Source organism: Gambusia affinis, linkage group LG18 (genome assembly GCF_019740435.1).
Source record: "Gambusia affinis linkage group LG18, SWU_Gaff_1.0, whole genome shotgun sequence".
Classification (NCBI taxonomy): Eukaryota; Metazoa; Chordata; class Actinopteri; order Cyprinodontiformes; family Poeciliidae; genus Gambusia; species Gambusia affinis.
Window position 1 is genome coordinate 20,309,909 of NC_057885.1, and position 24,720 is coordinate 20,334,628.

Consider the following 24,720-nt stretch of genomic DNA (forward strand, 5'->3'; position numbering starts at 1 on the left):
AGACAACCATTGAGATGAGATATTTCTACTGTTGCTCGTTGTCACTTCTCATCTCTCCAGGTCTGTAGATGCTGAACGTAAAAGTGAAACCCAGACAACAATCACAGATCAATCAATATTTTATTCAATCAATCAAATGCATGAAATCACACCAACATGATCGTTGATTATTACAAACAAAAGGAAACATTAATCACCTATATAAAGAAATAGAGAAGCGTCTTCAGAGAGCACCGTGTCTCAGCCGGTGATCTGACTGACTGTTGTAGCTCACATACATTTTTACCTGGCTGTCCAGGTGGGTTTTCTACCTGGGCCGTCCTGACGTTGGCAGTCAGGAGATGGACGTTCTCCTTCAGGATGATTTTCTACCCAGAGATAATCCAGGTGTTATTTTGAACAAAATATTATTCTCAAGGACGTGGGACTGAGTTTATCAGTAAACTGGAGCGATCCACTAGGTTGTCCTCCCTACCAACCTAATCAACATCAGACTGGTTTTTGAGACCATACAGTGCTCTCCTTGACCCCTCGATGACCCCTTGATGACCCCACATGTCAGAGTTAAACAGAAGTTTGATTACAAACAATTAATACACATACCATATAATGTTCATAAAAGAAATTGAATAACATAATCAGTTTAAGATCAATACAAATTTAAAAATAAAGTGGATGAAACCCTACTAAATTAACTACAACTGATTAACCCATAAATGAAAGACTAAGTTCTGTTTAACATAACTTAAAAAATCACTCGAACCAAACTTGTATTCCCACACTAACTAAAACAACCATAAGTCCCCAGATTTATTAAAAAGTACAAGAAGTAAAAACAGATAAACCCAGTAATATTCCTCTTCATGGATCAGATTTATTATCATTTGTAGCCACTAGGGGGCAGCTGTTTCTTTAACCTGCACTGAACCGTCGCTCAGCAGGCGGACCTTGATGTCTGGAGGCAGCCCTCGTCTGATCAGTTCATCTTTAATCTGCAGAAGAAAACATGAGATGAATGTGAGAAACAGTCAGTGGTGAATTATAAAATATACTGAACAGAATCTGATTAACATTAAAAACAAAAACAGCTGAATTCAACTGAATCACTGCAGGTGATCACTTTGGGTTTTGATTTGGCATTTAAGTGAAATGGGTTTGGATTAAATTCAAGTTGTGATGGTTTGTGTTAAAGTCCAGGACGTCACTGACCGCTTTCTCAATTTCATCTTTATTCTCTTTCAGTGACAGCGTAGTGGAGATCTTCATCTTCAGAACCGTAAGACGAGCTGGAAGAACAAGAGATCAACATGGTATAAAGAACTACTTCCTGTTACTTTCAGTTCTGTTTTCATCCTACTTACATGTTTTGGGTTGAGGACTTGTAGTTGTCAAAGGGAGAGCAACAGTAGTTGAAGTCACAGCTAAGATAACAGAAACATGAGATCAGGACATAAAAAGTAAAAATAAATCAAAGATGAAAAATAAAGAATTGACTCATCATCTTATTTACATGTTTTAGGAGGAGGACTTGGAGTCGCTATGAAAGGTACTGGGATAACAACAACAACAGAAACATTATGAGTTCAGGAAATAAAAAATAAGATCAATAATCAAAAAGAAAGAAATGACTCACTGTTTCCAACCCTCACAATGACACATCGAAGCTCAGACTGGTAGACAGAACTGTTTGCACTGTGGAGAAAATTTAGCATCAAAACTTTAATGTTAAAGTCTTTTTGAAATGTTCATTTAATAATGTTACAAATAACACATCATGCAAAATCTACTTTTTTAGTCCTTAAATACTTGTTTTGAGTACTTTGAGTGTCTAGAGTGCAAAAGAATTAAATTTATTCTCTCCTGGTGATGTGTAGATATCTTTATATTTGTTTATGGTTTTATTTTTCGGTTTGTTAATATTTCTCTATTTCATTTTCTTGGCTATGATTTCACCATATTTGCTGTGGAACTGCTGAACAATGTCATGACTTCCAGCCAATCAGTGCTATGAATCCAACATTTTTCCCTTGCAGTCATTTTATTGTCCAAGTTCAGTTAAGCTGAAGATGCAGGTAAACAAGTCAAAATGTTTGGTTCTAGGGTTTATTAACACAGAAGCTTCTTTACATTGCTACTCATCAGAATCTCTTCAAAGTGTCTGATTGCATTTTCTTTTCTCAGTAATGTTCCCACATCAGATGAAAAAGTGTGTTTGCGGGGAGCAAAGTGATTCAGTAACATCTGCCACTGCACAGGGATTTTCAGGAAGATTTTTCTGATTCCTTCTCTACAGAAATTACAGACACAGTGAAGCAATGAGCTCCAAATAACACTAAAATGACAACAAAGTTTATTTTAGAGATGAATTTTATGTTTTGATCATGATGTCCTGGCCATTGTTTTGCTAGTAGCATTGAGCCTTTTGCTTCTGTTAGCACTGTGTGCTAACTGTTAGCTCCCTCTTTGAGGATATAACTGTACTGCATGTTTGTAATTCTTTGGCTTGTTTTTGTGCATTTAGAAAACTCATGAATTATCTCGAGGCTTTGTTTACTTCATTCTCCTGCTCTGGATCAGACTCCGACTCCAACATGTATGGATGATGGATGATTGTTGACATTTTTAATAAACTTTGGAGAAAAAAGTTTCTCTGCCAGTAGATGATGTGTTGTTGCCATCAAACTACAGAAATGGCCGAACGGGTCGTTGTCTTGTGTGACCTGGAGGGGGGCGGGGCTTGAAAAACGAGTTTCTGTAAAACCTCATAACAGGAGTAAACAAAGGGTCTGTGAAGCTACAACACAGAATTCAAAATAAAACCATATGTCCACTATAAACCTAATGTATTTTGCATCACTATTTAGTCATACTAAATATGAAATAAAGGTGCCAGTTACTTTATACTTTTGTACATAATTACATTTCAAAACCTGTACTTTGTACTTTTACTTAATTTTACTTTGTACTTTGTTACTTTTATCAGTCACTAGTATTTGTATTTCTACTTAAGAAGAAAATATGAGAACATTTGAAACTTCTGATCAGATCAGATACTGACTTTGCCTGGACAGCAAAACAGATGGGATGGCTTTCTTTATCATCATCACTGACAGACGGCGTCCATCTCAGGGTGAAATTTCCTGAACCAGATGAACTCTTGACCATGTTGACCGGTCCACTGAACAGGAGCTCAGTGATCCTTTAACACACAGGAAACACATCAGTCTGTTTCACATTTTGATATGCAAATGTGATTTTTTTCCTGAAAACTTATTTATTATGATTTTAGAAACAATATTTATTTTCTACTCACACAGACTGAGTCGCCTCTGCTCTGATGTTGATTTCTATCATCTCATTGATGTCTATGAAGAACTGAGCTCCATGTTCAGGAGTTGGAGGCAGAAACCTGGGCAGATATTCACCTGCTGTGCAGGACGGAGCTGCAGGATCCACTGGAGCAACGCAGGAATAAAATAATACAGATTAACTAATGAAACACTCGTCTACTAAACACACAACTCTGCTGTCAGTTTAAAGATTAATTCAGTAAAGTTACACAGTCCATCTAAGCTGTTAAAATAATATAAAACATTCTTGTTGTCTTACATTTTTGTATTAAGAAATGTAAAAGTAATTAATTATTATTGATCAGCTTTCAACAGATAATTATTGAATATTAAATTTATTCACACCAGTTTGGCTTTTTGGCAGTGAAGCAACATGATTGAAACATGAAATCAAACCTTTGAAAACAAACTGGACAGGGATTCTGCTCATCGAACTGCTGGAGCTTATCGACACTATAGAACCACTGGAATCAGTCAGAGTGATTGTCTGTCTGGGAAAATCGTCCATCATCAGCTGAACTGCATATGAACCTTCATCACTGCTGCTGGTTGGACTGAATGAAAGAGAACAAGACTGGAAGAAAACAGAGAGAGAAATCAAAGATTTAACATCAAGTTTAATAATGTTTTATTTACTGTATTTCATTATTGGTTTTATTTGTGTTTGTTTATACTGACAATATTAATTTCTATTTAACTTAAGTTGCAGATTTTTGGCTCTAAGCACATCAACTGAGAGTTCATGCTGAGAAAACAGTGTGGTTAATTTGCAATATAAAATATTTTGTGGAACCACAAATATTTTTCCAATGAGTTGGACTCTTCAAACCCCTGGGGTCAAAGGTAAATATAAATATAAAATCTGAGAATGAAAACAATTATTTTTATAGAATTTTGGCAGTGATAAACAGGTCACTGAAACATTTAAGTAAACATGTAATGATGTTAGGTTAATGTATTAACAATGAAATGCAGTGAACTAATTTCTGATTAGTTTATGAAACTATTTAAAACTACTTCAACAATTTACAAACTACAAATTTCTGTATTTTTACGACTCCACCTCAAGGGTTTGATTTACCGTTTTGTCCACCAGGGGGCAGTGTTCACACGTTTGTTTCAATCAACCTTTTGCTAGGATGTAGCTACATTGTAGCTCATGTAACAGAGAGAAAATTGTGTAAGAATGTATGTATACTGGAATTTTACCAAAAATAATAATAATAGCATTTATAATGAGATTTTTAACCAATGCCTATGTTTAGAGCCACCTGGTGGTGCAATGAGAAACTGCATGTAAGGGGTCCTTCAGGCGCTCTCACGGCTTCCCCACCAGAACTCTGAGGAACGCTGGTGGAGGCAGTGAAGCAGCTCTTCACTACTTTTTTTTTTAACTTAGTGTTATATTTTTCTAGTTCAATAATTAATAAAATACTGTAATAACATCTGATATCTATGAATATAATTTATAAAGTTTTCTTGTGGTTGGGCTGGATAAATATGACCTTATGAGTGGGAGCTGCACCAGTTGGTGTTGGTGGCTGAACACTCAGTCACAACACTAACTGTGTTTATTTTACAGTTGTGGGGCCACTTGCAGGCAGTCAGAAGTCACATTGAGAAGATTCATTCTGTGTTGTACCAGGTGGGTTCAAAGTATTAATTAATGATTATATTTAAAAAATGTGTTTTGTGAAAGTTGTAACTGTTAACTTCTGTGGCAGTTGTCTGTTATTTTACTGTTTTGTGTTGTAGGATCTTATTTTTGAAAGATTTATGGAATACGAATGTTTTGTTTTGATTTTGAGGAATTGTTAACTGTTTTAATGTTTTAAACTATATGATCACATCTAAAGGAAAAAAAGAAAAATAAAAAACTGAGGAATGCTGGTGGAGCTGTGGGGCCACTTGCATGCAGTTAGAAATCATTATACTGGTTATACTGGAGCTGTGACCCAGATTATGAGTGAAGGCTACACTCATAATGTGTTTTGTCCAGGGGGGAAAGTAGCTTTGAATTCTTGGCGGTACAATGACTAAAAAACATAATTGTCTCTTTGTTCTCTGTCTCTCTTTGTGTATTTTACAAAGTAAAGTCCAAACAAATAAAAATGTATCAATGTTTTACTTTTCTCCACATTACGCATTTCTGCTATTTCTAAGGCAGAAATGACAAGATCTCGACGATATAAAACAAAAATAATTGTGAATGTAGGTTACTCCCATGTCTGAATGAGTGACATTAGCTGCTGCAGTTAAATCAAAATTTAAAAGTCAGCAAATGTTTTATTTTATATGGTCACATAATGTGCTGCTCTGAATACTCTGGAAATCCCCCTTATCTTCTCATGTACACACACACACATTTATTTCTCCATCTCTGTATCTAAACTTAACAAAAACTCAACTCACACATCAGTCTTAACCTCTAACCCTTAAACATAATTTTTCTCCTTGTTCTTTTTCTCCCACCTGTGACAGTTTGACTGAAGGATATTTACTTCCTCTCTTCTATCTGTGAACTTCACATTTTCCTTTCCTGTGAACTTCACATTTTCCTTTCCTGTAACTTGATATCAACATTTATTACTCACTGATGAGAGACTGAGGACAGACGGAGGTGTGCAGGTGGAGCATTCATTGGAATTGGATCCATGTCTGCATTGAACATGGTCTCCATCAGGGTCAAAGGTCAACAAGCTGATATTTCTCTGACAGTTTGAGGAAACTCTGAGTGAACCAGAAAACAAACATAATTACACATAATTACAAGTGAACTCTTGAGAACAAATAATCTGTTTAAATGTTTTCATTTATACAGAGGAGCTTCAGTTTATTGACTGATTTGAACTTCAGTGATTTTCTTCCATCATTTTTAGGTTCTTAAACTTTTGTTTGAGTATTTTTACTTTGACAAATTACCAAATGGATCCTATATTTAATATGTCTAATTTAATCTATATTTCACAGATTACATTTTTAAGGAGAAATATTTTTTGTAAGTAATAAGTCTTATTACTTACAAATAATAACAAATCTGATTATTTCTTATTATTTGTAATATTAAGATTTATAAAATCTGTTTTGTTTCCATGTAACTCTTTGGTCTCTTTGGTAAATTGATTCACAGTGTTTGGATCTTATTTTTATTTAAAAGAAAAAGGAACAGAATAACTTCAGAATCAAAATACAGTTCATGCTCAATCAAAGACATCAAAGGTTTCAGGTATTTATTATTAAAATTATATAAAAACGAAATTACCTCATAACAGGAAGGATGCCGGTCTGTGGTGATGAGTTTGGTCTGTTAATGTCAGATCGTTTTCTCCCTTCAATAAACATCTTAGTGAGGCCAGATGAAACACCGTTTGTGTTGTTTATCCAGGTAGGAGTCCATCCCCTTTAATAGAAGATATTGGGAAGATTTCTGATGTTAATAAGTTTCTAAAACACAGAAAACTTAACAGAACAGCAGACCAGAAAACTGACAGGAGGAATTTTATACTTCTTGGAAAAATAGAAAATTATTAGATATATTTTTGCATGATGTTGAGATTCAGTCACCCATAGTAGTAATTGTTGAAACTCCCACTGCCCCACCAGTTGTACTCTCCCAGACACCATTCACCGCTGCTTTCATCAATCTTCTTACTACAGCCAGAACAAGGCCATGACCCAAGTTCTCCACATGAGCTGTGGCCAAACTTATAGCGACGAACAGACTGTAGATTGAAAGTGAAGAGCCGTTAGAGACAAGACATTTTTTTTAAAAGGTAAAATAAAATAAATTTCAGAGAATATCAACCTACTGTATAACTGTCTCCTTGTACATCTTTAGTGGTGTGTGTAAACACAGCACTAATATAACCAGCTTCTGTCCAGCTGACCATCATCATCAGCAGCAGCACAAAGAGCAACATGATGAACGAATCAGTTCTGCTAAACAAAGATCGGATCAACAAGTAACCTTTATTTTGCCTGCTGTCGTGAGCTGCTTTGATTATGCAAACGTCTGAAGACCGGAGAAGACAACGTGATGATTTACAAATATTTAAAAGAGTTTGTAGCCGTGAGCTGCTCTTTATTTTTGCACAAAGTTTTCTCTTCATTTTATTTAGGAAGGTAAAACTTTATCATTTGGTTCATTTACGTTTAAATAGTAAGTCTTAGTTAATTTTAACATAGTTTTCTTTTGTTTCTTATTTTCAGCATTAAAGCTAACTCTCCTATTGTTGCAGCATCTCATGTCAAATGCATTTTAAATAAAAAACATTATAAGATGTTTAGAACCAGGATGGCCACACCTTGACAGGTCATAACACTTTATACAGTCCTTATTTACTCCAGCTGGTTCCTGTTTTTTTGGACTGCATTTACATTTGATCAGACAAACATTTATTTTAAGAAGATAAAATTTCTTTGCAAACTGTGAGAAACAATAAATCTATTTTTTGTTTCCTACAGGGTTAATTATTCATCTCTTGTGGACAGTTTTTGTGTCTCAGTGGCTTTTTAGTGCCACTGATATAACCTGAGCATTCCTGCTGAATACAAACCTAAAATTTACTAAATCTCTAAAACTGCCATGTAAAGTATGTGGTATATATTTCACAAAGGAAAAATCATATTTTGTCAGAAATTGATGGTTTCCTTCTTGTTATTCTCCGTTTGTGCTCTGCCGACTTTTCCCAGTTTTGCCGTGGTTCATCACATATTGAAGTCAGCTGATGCGCAGTTAATCACCAGATGTTTGCTAATTGCTGCTGGCTAGTCTGAAGGAGCTGAGTGGGGGAGGGCTGCTCCCTGGGGTCTAAGCTTTGAAGCTTGGAAATTGCAGCTCTAAAGAGGAGCTGTGCCTCAAAGGCGGGGTTGGGTCCCTCCAGGCATTTTGCACAACTGAATGGTTGCCATGGAGATTAAAGGATTTAAATGTGCATGAAAGAATCAAAGCAACACTCCAGGTGTGTTTTAGACAAGGGGATAACATCATAACGTGATGTAAAGCTCAAAAAGGTCAGCTTATAAAATACTTTCTCTTTGTTGATGATTTCTTTTACTTTCTATTAAAAACTGTTTTTTACCTCTTTTGGTGTAATTTCTTTCATCATATTATATCCTCACATGTACAAATTTGAAAGTCAGTCAGGATTTTAAAGTGAACCAGTTGAAAGAAATGAAAACAGGAAAATATGAGAGCTCTTCTGTTTGTTTCTCCTTAGAGTCTTGCTGCAAAGATTTGGATCAAATAGCAGCAATATTTTTTTATTGATGAAGGTCAGAATTACCTTAGAAAGGAGATAAAAGCACTCAAAACTCATCTCTTATCTGCTTGGATTTTAATGTCTGCATGTAACAGTAAATTAAAATGTGGTTTGAGGATTAATTACCTGATGTGAACAAACTTTGTGCAAACAAACTTTGTGTTTATTTAAATTATTGATGCAAATGTTGAGCATTGTGGTAGCTCTCATTGTTTACCTTGCAAATAACTAATTAGCATACTGGTAGCCTTTAGCTCATACTGAGTTACATCTTACATGTTGACAGTGATGGGTTTTGTCCAGTTTCAGTGTTTATGTAATAAGTAAAAGCAGGGCTTAATTATATATATATATATATATATATATATATATATATATATATATATATATATATATATATATATATATATATATATATATATATATATATATATATATATATGAATAGATGTATGTTTATAGATGTAAATAAAGAAATTATGAATGAAGTCACTGACAAACCCGTCTTGGTTCCAATTACGCATTAAAACTGACTTCTCTACTGAAGTTGCAGTCAATGCTCCTCAAAACGCCATTTCCATTCGCTTAGCTTTCTTTTTGTTAGCTTCCTTCGTCTTGTTGTGATTTCTGAGACAATACTGTTGACTATCATTACTTAACAACTTTAAGATCGACCCATACATTGCGGCATCCATTATTACTTCCGTAAACAGTGCCCCCCCCCGTGTGACGTCATTAACGTTCGTCTTCTGCGCACGCGAGTCGCATTGGGATCGTCAACGTTCACGTATATTCCTAAAATAATGGCTTCTTTTATTCCAAAAATGTTCTTGATTAAATATTTAAATTATTAATAATATTAATAATTACCACCTCAACCTTTCCACAATATATTTTAGGCAAAAAAAGCAAAAATAAACAAAATCCAGTATAAGCTAAACATCTAAATTTAGTATTGCCACCTGTTGGGTGAATATAGATAAAGATTTTAAAGTACTACTGCGCACTTTAACTTTTCTAACTAGATTACTTTTGAGTAGGGCTGGGAAAAAATATATATTGCAAACTCTTTGTTATCACAATAAGACTGTACTAAATGTGTGTATTGTGAAAAGTGACATTTAAAGAGATTGTCATACTCAATGTTTAACATAAACATTTCACAACAGCTATTATAAAGAAATAACATAAAACCTTAATCTGAATTTTAAATTTCTAGATTGAGAGACCACCGTCAGCCCAATACGGATAACTGGGAAACCTCAAGGTTGTGATCTCGGCCCACTGCTTCTCACACAGCAGTAAATTCACAGATAAGGCCTGAAAATTTACTTTATGGGTGATTTTCACGGGTGAGGGGCTCATTTATTGGAATGAAGACTCAATGAACAGGGAGGAGATCCAACTGTAAGACTTTATATAACAATAACAAACTATATATATATCCAGAGAGAGAGAGGCCAGATGAGAATCTTGCAGTCCTGATTATTAAAAAAAGTTTATTAATACATTTATTTTAAATAAAAAAACAAGCCGACTCCTAACAACTTTGTAAAACAACTTCAGTCGCTCACTTCTCATCATGGCTCCTCGAATGATTAAGTGACGCCGTTGCAAAGGGGCAATAGCTCGGCTCAAGCAGAAATGATCTGACCGTTTCCATAGCAACAAGAAGAAACAAGACATTCCCCCAGTGACCTCATTGTGGTTATGACCTCATCTATGACATGCGGTTCTAGATCAAAGAACATCTGAGGTCATGAATGCTTGTGTCTCAAGACCTCAGTTCAGATCCAAGCAGCTCTTCGAACCTCAACATTGTTTCTCGCAAGGATTTTCAGGATGGCAGAGATGTTGGTCAGCGTGTGTTTTCCACTGGGTTTCGGCCTTGGATATTTAGTAACCACCAGTATGAAGAGAGTTTTTGACAAACTACTTCCTGGAAGTGATTTAGAACAAAGTAGTGCACAGGAAGAGAGCACTTCCTCCGAATACGATGCATTTGATGCATTTCTCTTCAATCCTTCTCCAACTGAGAAGCAAACCTCCCCGGCTGGGGAGGCAGAGAAAAGTAGCTCTCAGGAAGAGAGCACTTCCTCCGAATACGATGCATTTGATGCATTTCTCTTCAATCCTTCTCCAACTGAGAAGCAAACCTCCCCGGCTGGGGAGGCAGAGAAAAGTAGCTCTCAGGAAGAGAGCACTTCCTCTGAATACAATGCATTTGATGCATTTCTCTTCAATCCTTCTCCAACTGAGAAGCAAACCTCCCCGGCTGGGGAGGCAGAGAAAAGTACCTCTCAGGCAGAGAGCACTTTCTCCGAATATGATGCATTTGATGCATTTCTCTTCAAACCGTCTCCAACTGAGAAGCAAACCTCCCCGGCTGGGGAGGCAGACAAACATAGCTCTCAGGAAGAGAGCACTTCCTCCGAATACGATGCATTTGATGCATTTCTCTTCAATCCTTCTCCAACAGAGAAGCTGAAACAGAGACAGTTGAGTCGGAAAGCTCTCCTTCTGTTTTGATGAAGACTTCATTTGAAGAAAGTAGCCATTTCAGACCACTGGTCTTTAATCTTCCCAAAGTTCAAACTTCTGCGGCTGCAGAAGTTTGCGTTGAAACTGAAAACTGTGTTGCTTTGAAGAAGAAGGAAATTGAAGACAGTACCAATGAAGAGAATGCAGACTTAGGGAATGATTTCTCTAATCCTGCCAAAGATCAAACTTCTGCGGCTGCAGAAGTTTGTGTTGAAGCTGAGACAGTTGAGTCTGAAAACTGTGTTGCTTTGAAGAACAAGGACATTGAACACAGTACCAACGAAGAGAGTGCTGACATAGGGAACGATTTCATCAATCACTCAGAACCAACTTCCCCGGCCGGGGATGTTTGCTTTGTAGATGAGAAGCTTCTCTCAGAAACAACAGATGTTTTAAATGACCAAGTCAGCACAAACGAAGAAAGCTACATTGACAATATTTGCAAGTTTTCCAACTCTTGCAAAAATGGTTGGATTAACGCCAGTTTTCAAGGCATATTGAATTTGAATTTTACTAGAAAGGTCCTTTTTCAGAATCCAAAGAAGTTTTTTGAGGCATCATCAGCCACACCATTATGTGCCAGTCTCATCTCTACAGCCGTTCACAATCCGGGAAAACATTTTACCCCACTGGAAATGGCCCGAGTTCAGGTGGAACTGAGAGAAAGTGAACTGTCGTCTGACTTGGGTAAAGACTATCAAATGTCGTATTTATTGGAAGCTATTTTAGTCTGGCTAAACTCAAGTGACAGAAACATGGAAATGCTAATGGCAAGAGAGAAGACCTGCATGAAGTGTAAGGGAGATCTTATTGGACTCTTTAACAGCAGCCCCTTTGTTGCTCTGCCTTCAATACCTGCAAAGAGCATCACTTCTCTGTTTAGCTGTTGGTTGGATTTTTGTAGGGAAACTCGCTGTTCAGTCTGCAAATCTGTATTTAACAGAAAAAACTTTCTAAGCAATAATGAAGCGATTGCCCTGTTCCGGCCACTGTCGGCCAGGTGCTGGAATCCAAAACTGATTCCAAGTGCAACACTTGACGTCCCCGGAAAAGGTGGAAGTCAGACATACCATCTTTCTTCCATCATCTGCAGCAATTCGAAGCTGACCCACTTCTACACCTTCCTGATCCGGGGACAACAGATGTTTATGGCTGATGATGACCTTGTTATGACTCCAGGTGGCGACTGCAAGAAAGTAATTCAAGAAATGGGATTTGTTTACATTTATGAGAAGGAAACAGCAAGTGTAACGTCTTACCCTGCTGTCCCTCTCCAAAGCAGAGGGAGAGCAGAATCGTTAAAAGATGCTGAAAACAAGGCAGAAACCATTTCTGAGGCTGGAGAGATTATTTTAAAAGACACAGAAAATGTGTTTAATAACCAAAAATATATATCTATATGGGAAAATATATGTAAGAATATATCTAAGTGGGAGCCATTGTTGTTAATTTTGTGTTTATTTTCCATGTTCATGGTTGTTATTTGCTTTTGTGATTTTTTCATGCTTATATTTTTTCTCATTTCTGTCTGTGGATTGACTTATGTGTCGGCAGCATCATGCCAAGAATTGGATGCTTAGCTTTAAATTTAATGACAACTGGTGGAACGTATTCACCAGTTGTCATTAAATGTCCTGATTCAGTTTAAAAATACTTTATTGATCCCAAAGAAAACTGAATGTTCATCAGGATTCTTCAAAGAGCCATTGAAGACAAGACAATCCAAGACAATCGGATGAAGAGGATGATCAGGATCGTCCCTAATTTTCTTGATCCTATGAAGAATCCTTCTCTGCATGACCATCTCCAGTGGTTTCCCAGAACAGAACCAGAACAGAACTAGTCTTCTTTACCAGGCTGTTGAGCGTTTTTAGGTCCCTGGTGCTGATGCTGCTGCCCCACCAGATGGCGCTCTCAACAACAGATTATAGAAGATCTGCAGCATCTTGAAGGACCTTCGCTTCCTCCAGGAGTCCAGTCTGCTCTGTTCCTTCTCATAGACGTTTCCCTGTTGCGTCTCCAGTCCAGTCTGTGGTCCAGATGAACATTGAGGTGTTTATATTCCTAAACCACCTTCACTTCTACTCCCATGATGGAAACAGGCTTTGATCTAATCCTGTTTCTCCTGAAATCAACAATCATCTCCTTTGTTTGTTTCAGGTTCTTTCTCAGGCTTCCTCCATCAGTCCAAAAAGATTTTGTGCAAATTTGATAAAGAATTGGCAAAAAAATTAAACTTGTTTATAACAATTATAATAAATAATAATATTAATATACATATATACATGTATATATATATATATACACACGTGTGTATATATATATATATATATATATATATGTATATATATATATATATATATGTATGTATATATACATATATATATATATATGTATGTATATATATACATATATATATATATATATATATATATATACATATATATATATATACATGTATATATATATATATATATATACACGTGTGTGTATATATACATGTACACGTGTGTATATATACATGTACACATGTGTGTATATATATACATTTATATATGTATATATATACACATATATATACACATATATAAAAAGCGACAATTTAAACATCAAATTCAAAATCAACTTTATTGGAGCAATACCGGGAAACATTTCTAAAATACTTCATACAAGTTTACAAAATTTATGTTTTAAAACCTTCTAAAACACAGCAGCATTTTTAAAATGAACATAGATGTAAATATTCATCCTTTAAGTAACTTTATGTAAAGACGCGAGTCAAAACATCCCATGATGAAGACAAATCCGAGACAGATTGTTGGGATCTGTAGAGATCATGTGAGCGCTCCTGGAGTACAGTACAGCTGATAAACAGTTCTGCTCAGAGCTGGACCCAGATTTCTGAAAAATAGTGAAAATAAATTATTAAACATGTTTAATGTTTAAATTAGTCGCTACGCATTCTGTTTGGACCATTTTTAACCATCTCTTAGCTTAAAAAAGAAAAAAAAATCCCTGTAAACCTTTTTAGCTTCCCGTATCGAATGCAGGAGAGGAGTTTCTCTTTCTCAGATTCACTTCCACACTTTTCATAAGCTGCCAGAAGACTGAGGAGGGAAAAATAAAAGATGAACAGCAGTAAATTAAGGATAAAATTGTATAAAATCCAGATTAGTGAGGCAGTTGAATCCTCGTCTAAAGGATAAATAATCTGTTTTTGATTGGTCATGACTGTCACCATACAGTAAGTTTTACATATTTTTGATTTGTTTCTGTTATCGGAAGTTGAACATTTTTCTTCTTCTATGGTTTTGCTTCTCTTTTGATTGGCAGATTTTTCTCTACACAATCTCTACTAACGCTTTGGTCCACTTTCCACTAATTCATTCTCAAATGGTTTTAAAACGGTTAAACACCAATACTCTACTGTCTCTTTAAGATGTTCTTTAAAGGTTTTGACATACCTGTGTGGAGTGCCGTACTGCTCCAATATGGCGGCTGCTTTGTCTCCAGACAAACCGCTGATTTGCATCAGCTGCCTGGCAAACACTTCCCTCACCGTCTGACACTGCAGAGGAAGAGGATGTGAGTTTACAAACAACAACACTAATTCTTCTTCACATCATCAACAATGTGAGGGTTTCACCTTGTTTTTGACGGCGCCGTGGTTGAACTCTGCAAAAGAAATGAGGGAGCAGGAGGGGTTCCCTCTCTCCTCTTCATCGCTCGGTACGTCTCCCTCCAGCTCCCTGGAGCGACAGACCAGCGTTCGGTTCTGGGATTAAAATAAATAAATAAAAGCAAACTTTTCTTTACAGGCACCCGTCTATCCATGTCTAATATCGTTTGTTCTCAAATGTCAATTTCCCCTCTGTGGATTAAAAACGTAAATTCATTCATTCATTCAAAAAAAGACGACAGAATTTAAAGCAGCTCATAAATTCAGGGACTCATTATTTTTCTTCACAGTTAAAAACGGCAGTAAGATTTTGAACTTTGAGGTTCCTTCATATGCAGATATTTGTAGTTAAATGTTGGATTTCTACAAACAAAGGCAGAAATCTAGAGCTGCAACTAATGATTATTTTAGTTATCAATTAATCTATCAATTATCTAAACTGATATCTTGTCAACAGTATTTCAAATCTTAAATTTCCACTCCCCTTCTTTGTCAGATAGTTGGCATTTATATATTCCTATTGTTTGTTTTTGTTTGTCTTGTCTATTCGTTAAAAACAAAAAGAAGTGAAGCAGACAGAAAGATGGTTGTTTAATTGAAAGTGAAGAAGAAGGCAGGTTTCATCAGTTTGTTTCCCACCTGGTAGAGTTTGCTCAGGTAGCGGGTCATGACTGTGAGGTAGGCGGCCGACTCCCGAACGTCCTGGACTCGTTTTACAAAGAAGCCGTCGACAACCTAACACAAAAAAATTAAAGCATAACGGCAGAAAGCTTGAAGATTAACTTTATTTTTTAGATAGATTGTATAAATTGATTCTTAACAGCTCTATCTTTATGTTTCTGTGCAAATTCTGACATTTTTATGCAACTTTGATGTAAATAATTGGCCTAGAACAGCCTCAGTGCTGCCCCCTTCGGGCTGAATGGTGGCTACTGCAGCTGAATTTTCCTTCCACTGCTGCTTCATAAAAGCCATAAAAGTATAAAAAAAAAAAAAAAACTGGAAAAAAAGTCACTATATTTGAACAAACACTTTAAATGAGTTTGACCTGAAACAAAATGAATATTCAGGGAAAAACGTTTCCATAATTTATGTTGCTGTGGGCCAGTTTCTCTTTGAAAGGCTTTGGAAACCTTCTTGAAGCACCGAGTTAATAAATATTCCCCTAGCATCAATAAAATTAAAATAAAAACAAGGTGTCCTAAAAATATGTCATCATTGAGGTTTTCAGACAGATACGGATAAAAAAATGGGCAAAATAGTTTGTATTTATGTTTATAATGTAGAAATAAGTCATTTTTGTTTCTATATAGTTTAGAACAAACATAATAAAAACTCAATACTGTATTTATAAGCCTTATTTTTCACTATCTGTCAATAGAGAACATTTAGTTTCAGTTTCTTTCTTCTCACCTGTGTGTTGACGATGGCCTGCTGCAGGGTCGCTTCAGGTAAACTCAGGTGAGCCGCAGACGAGCTGCTGCCCTCCACCAGGTAGATGGGCCGACGGAGACCGCATCGCTTCAGCCGAAACTGACAGCAAATCACAGTTTTAAAAACAGTTTACGCTCATTTATTCTTCATTACACGATCACTTTCACTTGAAGCTCATTTATTAAATGATTTCGAGACGCTGTGAGCAAAAACAAGCAGTGTGAAAAAAATATTCCAACAAATCTGAACTTCTTTGAAAAATGTTGATGGATCCACATTTATCAGTTCTGATATCTGATTTTAGGATCGGCTGAAACATAAAAACAGCTGAATTCACTTAAAATGTTTGTTTTTTTAAATCGAGACATAAACATACAGAAATACAGATTTATTTGATAACTCTACACGAGTACAGCTCATTTAAATACACCAATAGTTTAGTGAAACATGTAAAAACAACTTTAATTTATTGAGTCTGCAAGTTATTAGGAGGAAGAGGCAATATAAAATAAATAAGAAACTAACAAAAACAATAAGATGCATATTAGACTGAATAGATCCGCCCTTACAGATCACATCGTCAGCGATAATCAATCTAGGTTTTCTTTCTAGGACTGATACAGTTATTGATATCGGATCACTGCATCTCTAATGTGGATACTATAAAAGTTGTTTGTTCCACATTTTTACAGTTCAAACTGAGTTTAAAACGTTTTCAGAAAACACTAAAGAACAGAGTAAAACTTGAGTTTAACAAAAAACAAAGAAATACTTTACTTTAGAGAAACATATTTTAGTGTTACCGGTTTTCAGAAAAACTATTTCAATAAAAATAAACAAATTAAAAAAGACTCTTAGTGGGTTAAAATGTACATAAAAACAGAGAAAGAAACAACGTTCCTGAGCTCACCTTCTGCTCCCTGAAGCGTCCGTCGATGATGCTCCCACACAGGTCGTCCATCCTCTTCCTCTCTATGATGTAATCCAGGACCAGCTCTCTGCCTGCAGGCGCTCGCAGCTGGCCTGGAAGTACAAATGGAGAAAAAACAACACAAAGAACCCTGAAGCATAGAGGGAATAATAACCTAAAATCCACTACTGAGAACAGTCAGCATTTTGAAATTAACCATTTTTTAGTTTTTATTAATTTATTTTTTTGCAACTGAAGTATTTTAGTCTACAGAGACAGATTTTAATTTTTTTTACCAGGTGTCATAATTTTCTGGGCTTCTTCAGGAAGTGCATGCGCTTCAAGGTCAAACCACAGTTTATCTGACGACTTGTGGCTGAAAAATTAATCACTATAGAAGCGTTTTGTATCAGTCGATTTCGATAATTATTGTTCAGTTCTTTTGTTTGTTTTAAATATCTGAAATGCTGCCGGACTGGTGGGGTGACATTTAGATTTTTATCCACAGTTTTCTCTCCAAGCCGTCGTTTCTTATTTTAAGCAGTTATGAGACAAAGTGGGGGAACTTTAAACTGCTTGTTAAGTAAGGCAGTTACTTAACAAGTCGTTGCTAGGCAACCACAGAATGAGTGAGTTGCTAGGTAACTAAAGAGTGAGTGAGTTGATTCTACCAACCACCTTTAGCTTCATTCTACACATTAAATACTTTATTAAACGTATTTTGCTCTTTATTTATTGTCCAGCTCTAGTTGTGACCGACGTAAAACTGCAAATACGTTACAGAATTAGTTTTTGTTTATATTTGATTTGTTTTTCCATATTCAGTAAGTACACAGGCTTATTTTATTGTTGGTAATAATAAAATAAATAATATAATAAAATATTATTATTAAATCTGAAAATATTTACATAATTAAATATTTTTTTCAATTGAAAACAAAATTTTAATTATAAAAAAATGCTAATACTTTTTAAATATACTTTTTAAATACATTCTTTAAATTAAATTTATTTTTATATTGCTAAGATAGCATAATAATAAATATTGTGTAATAACAACTAATTATTATTTATTGTTAAAATATTGTTATTTTATTGTAAATTAATTCAGTAACTTAAAAAATAGTAGAGTTGCTCAATTTTCTTCTATAGTTTGTATCTTTTTCTAAAAGAGTTTTAAAGTGTATTCTGAGTACATTTTTGCTCTGGTGTTTCCTGCGTTACCTGGAACGGGCGCCACCTTTTCCCGCGCCACCCACAGGAAGTCTCCGACGTTCAGCTTCCTGACGTCGAAGCCGACTCCGTTCCGCCGAAGCTCTTTGACGAGCTCCTGCTTCCTGTAATGGCTGCCGCTGCACAAACCAGGACGGCCAAAAAGCATGAGTAATATATTATTTTTAAAAATTTTTTAAAAATCATTTTTCTTTTGTCTTTCAGCTGCACAAACGTTCAGAACAATGTTTCTCACCCTGTCGTCTCAATGAAGTCAACACACAGGATGACATCGTAGGTTCCAGGTAGGAGACAGTCTCTGTTTGGCTTCCTGCTCGTCGCCATGGTAACCTGCGTTTTGCCCAGTAAAGACAACCCGCCGGCATAGTCGCTGGACTGAGTTTCACCGGTGGCTCGTTCGGACAGACTCTCGCGCTCCTCCTCCTCCTCATCATCATCACTTGCAGTCAGATCAACCACGGCGTCTTCCTCTTGGTCCGCTGGTCCAGCTGGTCCTGCTCCCTTCCTGTCCTCCACCGGGACGTTTCTCCTCTCCTTCTCCACCGATTCAAGTCGCTCGGCCAAAGCGAGACCCTCGTCCGTCAGAGAATACCTAAAACAGAGAGAGAGACGCTGAAATCTACAGGTTGCCATGTTGAATCCAACTCCAGTTTGTTTGACGATACCAAGTATGGAAAGAAACTTTTAGAGTGTTTTTCTCCACTAGTCAATAATTTATTTAGAATAAATGCTGCCTTATAGTTTGGGATTTTAGTTGGAATTTATTATCAGACAATATATTTTTTTCATCATAATTCATCCATTTGATTTTATGTAATATTTCATTTGAATCACATCAGATTTGATTTTATTTTCACAGTTTTTATGGGTTTTTTGCTGCTGGACAGTTCCTTTGGTCTCTTTCTATTTCCAGCTTGAGGATAAAATGGCCTTGATGAATTTGACTGACAGCCAATCAGAAAATGAGCATCAGAAAAAGCTTTTAAATGAATTTTTTTAACTTATATTTAAATTTAAAAAAAATATATTTAAAAAACAGTAATAAAAATTATTTTTGCTTTTTTTTCCCTCTAACTTTCTGAAAAGGTGTCCAAAGTGTGGGCCGCGGGCCATTTATGACCCTGTAAATCATTTTATTTGGCCCCTGACCACAAGTAAAGACAGATAAAAATTTAGACAACAAAATAGAGACAATTGATGACCAAAAAGTTTGAGAGTTTTCTGTTTTTCTTTTCATAAGGTCACAGTTCAAAGCTTTTTTTAAATGTTTGGATCTTAAATTATGTATAGATTTCATAAATTTTTTTTTTTTTGTTGAGAAAAAAAGATAATTAATTTTGCCTTTTTTAATTTAATGAATTTTTTCCATCAGTACCTTAGCAGGGACACCACTGCTTAAGATCAAAGCATTCATGTGATGGAATGGCCTAGTCAAAGTCTTTTAATAGCTTCAGATATTCTGCAAAATGGAGTGAGCAAATATTACCATATGAGATATAAAAACAGGCCACACTTTTCAGCTTTTACTCAAAATTTCAATGAAATGAGCAGAACTTTGTTGTTTTAATGTGACAAAACGTGTAACAACCAAATGTTTCTGAATAATTTTACTACAAACTGAACATTTAGGATGATATTTAGTAACCTGGCAGGATTGTGAGTCTTCATGAGCAGGTTTTTCTTGATCAGAGTGCTGACTGAGGACCAGGCGGTGTACTTGCTGCCTAGATCAGGCTGCAGACAAACACAAAGAGGGGACGTTTTAGAGGAGGCAGCCGGAGGAACAGCAGCAGGTCACATGAAAACACTCACCACAGAAAAAGATTTGTCACAGAGAGGCTGAGCTTCCGACTGCAGCTCCATCTTAAACATGTAGCCTTTACTGCCCGGTATCTACAGGTGGATAAAAGAGTAAAAACTGGTCCAGGCTCACAGTATTTTAAATTAATTTGACAACAGAATGGTACCTGCTGCTGTCTGTACAGAGTGAGCAACACAGCATATCCTCCAGATCGCTGCAGTGGAACGTAATCCCTCTTCTTCTTCTTCTTTGTTCCTGCATCTCCTCCTCTGTCCTTCCCTGCATCATTCCTCTTTAACAGATTGATTAAACTATGGCTTTACATGAAGTTATAGCATTTAAATAATCATTATAAGTGTTTTATATGCATTATATTTATATGCATTATATAAATGCATATAAATATAATGCATATTAAATATAATATGCATTATATTTAATTTAAATATTATTTTAAATATTTAAGTTGAATATAATTCTACTAAATATTTAATTTAATATTAAATTAAAGTAATTAATTATGTTAATTTAATTTTTGATTAAATTAACTAATTTAATATTAAATGTTTAATATTTAAATATTTAATCTTACATTAAATACTTAAGCTGAATATTAAAATTTTATTTTTATTATTAAATATCTTTTTATTTAAGTAAAAAATATTTAACATAGTATTTTAAAATTTTTTAAGTATATTTAAAATATTAATTTATATAACTAAAACACCTTTTGATGTCAGTGCATCAACAGAAAGCTGATTAAAAATGTTTTAAGTTTCAGTTTATTTATTTGCGGACAGGATAGAAAATGGTCACACGGCGCCCTCTGGTGGACGGCAGAGGACGTGCACCTCAATATTTAATATTTATTTCATTTAAAGCTTTTATTTTCTATGGGAGACAATCAGGGCCATTGGGGAAAAAAAACAAACAAAAAAAGAAAGTCAAAATTCTCAGATTACTATGAGATTTCTGAGAATAAAGTCACAACTTTAAGAAAAAAAGTTTTTTTTTTCAGTGGCCCTTATCCTTCCATATATTTCAAACAGTGTAAATTGTTTTCTTATCCGTGTGTTCAATATTCTGTGTGCTTTAACACAATGTTTCATATTTCATCATTCTGTGAACACTATTTTTCCCATTTATGTAAAAATATAAACAAGAAGGTCGTTTTAATCACCTTCCTCGAAGGCGCCAGAGTGTTGCTGTTGTTGCTGCTGCTGCTGCTATTGTTGTTGTTGTTGTGGTTCGGCCAGGAGGGGGCGCACCTTTGGGCAAGCTGTGTATTGAAGCGTTGGGACCTGAAAGTACAGAAGTCAGTAAGGAGAGAGAAGCAAGAGCTTCACTTGTATTTGATTAAACATTTCAACCAGAATAGCATTTTGTACATTTTTATTCAGTTCCTATTACATTTTTATATGTTTCTGTATTAATATTTAGAAAATATTACAGGATGTCCCTGTTTTAAACACTAATACTTTTTAAAATATTTTTTCTCTTTGCTGTGATAATGTTTAATATTTGAAGAAACATAGGATGGAGCGTAAATATTTCTAAATTTGCTACTATTTTTACTACAGTGAACTCAGTTAAACCTGCAAGCTTGGCTATAATTTACCATTGTGTTTTCTTTTTAATCCACAAATCCATTTATCTGTCTTTGCCAACTACCAAATCCATTCATTTATCTGTTCATCTGTCAATCATATGACAGTGCATTTGCAGCTAGAAAGAAGAAATGTAAATTTCTACTCAAAAAAATCAGAAATTTTTAGATTAATCAAAAAAGAAATTTTCTAGAAAAAAAGTCAAAAATGTGCTTTTGTTTGAAAGTTTATTCCAAAAATAAATTTTTGAAACTCAGAACTTTCAATGTTTTTTTTTTCTAGAATTTTTTTTTCAGATTAATTGAAAATAAAAAAAATTTCTAGCAAATTTTTGAATTTTCAAACTCAGAAACATCAGAGGTTTTTTCAAGAAAAATTCTGAGTTTTTCAGGCAAATGTTCGACTTTCTGACTTCTGAGATTCTTTACTTTTCAGGTCTTTTCTAGAAAATCTGACATTAATCTAAAAATATCAGAGCTTTTTGGTAGATTTACTTTTCCTTTTTAGTCCTAATACGCCATCCTCCAATCAGTCCATATTGTTTTCAGTCTTCCTTTCATCGGCTGTGAATTCAACCATTCATCCCTCCACCTATCCTTCCATCCGTTTGTTCAATCATCCGTCCGTCCCTCCACAGACCCAGACCTCGCCGTCTGTTCCTTACCGTTTTGTCTGTAATGTCGCTGCAGTTTGTCATCCAGTATTTTGCAGATTCCGTCTCCAAAGTTTTTAAGGATTTTTGCCTCTTTAGCGTTTTTTAGTGGAAGTGGATATTTATTTAAAGAGTTGATAGCCTGAAAGAAGACAACAAACAAAATTTATTTGAATCAAATATTTCTGTGCCAACATCTCTTGCAGTTTTACAAAAGACTTTGTGTTTCTTGTTATTTTTTAAAATAAATCTGTAGTTTTAATTTTGGTTGACAAAGAAATTACATCATATTATTTTTCTCTTTTTTTCTTGTAGCCCTGATCAATCACAATTACACAGACACATTTTGTTGATTTTTTTTTTTTAAACCGACCTACTCAGTTGCACATTTCTTTAACTCAGGTTTTTAATAACTGGACTGTATTTTTTTTCTAATGTTATACTGTTTTATTAAGCTACATGCTTCAGCTTTCCTGTCATTTTGCTGCTGGTATAGCTGAATTTCTCCACAGGAACAATGGGGGTTATATCTAATATTTTCACTCACTCATTCAATTTTTGAATGCTTGCTTTCCTTTAAAGCAAACATTTGGTTTGTAATACAAAATCCCCAGCGATTAACCATTTCTGAAAGTCTTGCCTCTAAGAAGATGTTAACTTAAATCTAGCACAAGACCAGAGAAATCTGAATCACGTCCAACAGGATGAACTTGCCCCTAATGAGCCCGGTACCTTCTGGTAGGTGTACTGGATCTTCAGGCCTTTCTCCTTCGCCTCGTCTCGGAGCTCGGTGAGCCACAGGAGGAACAACGGGTTCGGACAGGACGGCAGGGCGCGTTTCCGTCCAAACCGAACCGGCTTGCAACCGGGCATCCCTGTAGAAACCCAACAGGACAAGAATGCTAGCGGTAAACTCACTGAATAACGCGAGAAAAGAGCGAGGAAACATGGTTTAAATCAGCTACGCTGGCATTTTAGAGTGTTTATGTAAATGTTTTCACAAAGAAATAACAGGTTGTTGATGTAAATACCAGTAAAAACATACGTTTTATCAGAAAAAGTTCTAATAAGAAAGTTTTGTGTCCGTTAATGTTGCTCACCGTGTTATTTTCTTACTTACTGAGCTGCTGGCTGGCGCTTTGTTTTCAAACCTACCGAAGCACTTCCTTATTGACGTCGGTCACGTGACCCACGGCGCTGTGGAGCGCAAACGGAAAACAGCGACACCAAGCGGTGTGGATGGTCTGAAACCGCCGACAAAACCCGAAGATGTTTACGTTTTCTAAAAGAAATACTCTTCTGGGTTTTTCTCTTTTATGGCGATGATATTTTGTTGTTCTTGTTTTTAAGTCTTTTTGTAATTTTTGTTATTATTCTGCATAATATCACTCTAAAAATGGCTTATATGCTTAAAAAGTCTTTGATAAGGACAGAATGTGCAGTGAAAAAATAAAATCAAAGGCAACAAACGTAGTTCAAGCATAATTTTTGATTTACAGTTGAATGTATTAAACTGAGAAGAGATTTATTTTTTGGAACATTTAATCAGTAATCAATTTAATTACTGCATACCAGGATGTGGTCTGTTGGTCTTAGCTTCTTTTCAAACATGGCAAACACAAGAAAACATAACATTCTGATGCAGCAGATGTCAGAAAGCTGTGACAAAAAAACCTAATAAGTTAAACATCAACAGTCAGATCAAGTGATTTGAGCTTGTTACGTCATCAACTGCATGTTGAGAATGTCAAAGTGCAATAACAAAAAAAATCCCCTGCAAAACGATTACCTGCTGCTGAATATGCAACATAGACTGAATCATAATCTGTTAATCCAGGAGTTTGTCCAGCATTTAGGACAACAGGATGTGTCATTTGAAAATTGTCCAAACGCCCAATCAGTGCAACAATTTCCTCAGAAATGGGCCACACCCAGTTTATCAGTGGGCATGTCGCAGTTTGTTTTTTTGTTTTTTTAATATTCCTTGAGGCGGAATTTATTTTTCTATCACTGAATATATAAAATTATAATAAAGGTTGTATTTTTGTAATTTTTTTCAATGTGAGTTTAATGAATTAATAATTTATTTTAGGGCAAAGGTGTTCAAAATGTGGCCTTGGGGCCATTTGCGGACCCTGGACTGATGTTGTGCGGCCCCCCAGGCCCCAGGCCTCAATTCAAGGATAAGTTAAAGAAATTAGGACAAATACTTAGATTTTTCAGTTAAAATATAATTAAAAAATATTAAATGC

The 24,720-nt window shown here is 35.4% G+C and overlaps 2 protein-coding genes across 2 annotated transcripts; both read right to left on the reverse strand.

Annotated features, from left to right (window-relative positions):
• LOC122820698 (integrin beta-like protein A) lies at positions 1 to 6,692 on the reverse strand. The gene is made up of 10 exons (XM_044098268.1): positions 6,613 to 6,692; positions 5,945 to 6,080; positions 3,747 to 3,924; positions 3,314 to 3,455; positions 3,059 to 3,199; positions 1,634 to 1,692; positions 1,511 to 1,549; positions 1,362 to 1,421; positions 1,210 to 1,286; positions 1 to 992 (listed from the first exon to the last, which is right to left on the reverse strand). The coding sequence occupies exons 1-10, from the start codon at positions 6,690 to 6,692 to the stop codon at positions 894 to 896; spliced, it is 1,011 nt and encodes a 336-aa protein (XP_043954203.1). The 3' UTR covers positions 1 to 893.
• Positions 6,693 to 13,761: 7,069 nt separating this feature from the next.
• mus81 (MUS81 structure-specific endonuclease subunit) lies at positions 13,762 to 23,641 on the reverse strand. Its single transcript, XM_044097508.1, is given in 17 exon segments — positions 13,762 to 14,053; positions 14,176 to 14,259; positions 14,617 to 14,720; positions 14,799 to 14,927; positions 15,471 to 15,566; positions 16,245 to 16,364; positions 17,176 to 17,288; positions 18,400 to 18,527; positions 18,644 to 19,000; positions 20,054 to 20,142; positions 20,221 to 20,301; positions 20,376 to 20,501; positions 21,390 to 21,449; positions 21,452 to 21,510; positions 22,481 to 22,610; positions 23,201 to 23,343; positions 23,569 to 23,641. Coding segments are annotated over 16 exon segments (1,884 nt in total). The 5' UTR covers positions 23,342 to 23,343; positions 23,569 to 23,641; the 3' UTR covers positions 13,762 to 13,986.
• Between the last annotated feature and the right edge of the window lie 1,079 nt (positions 23,642 to 24,720).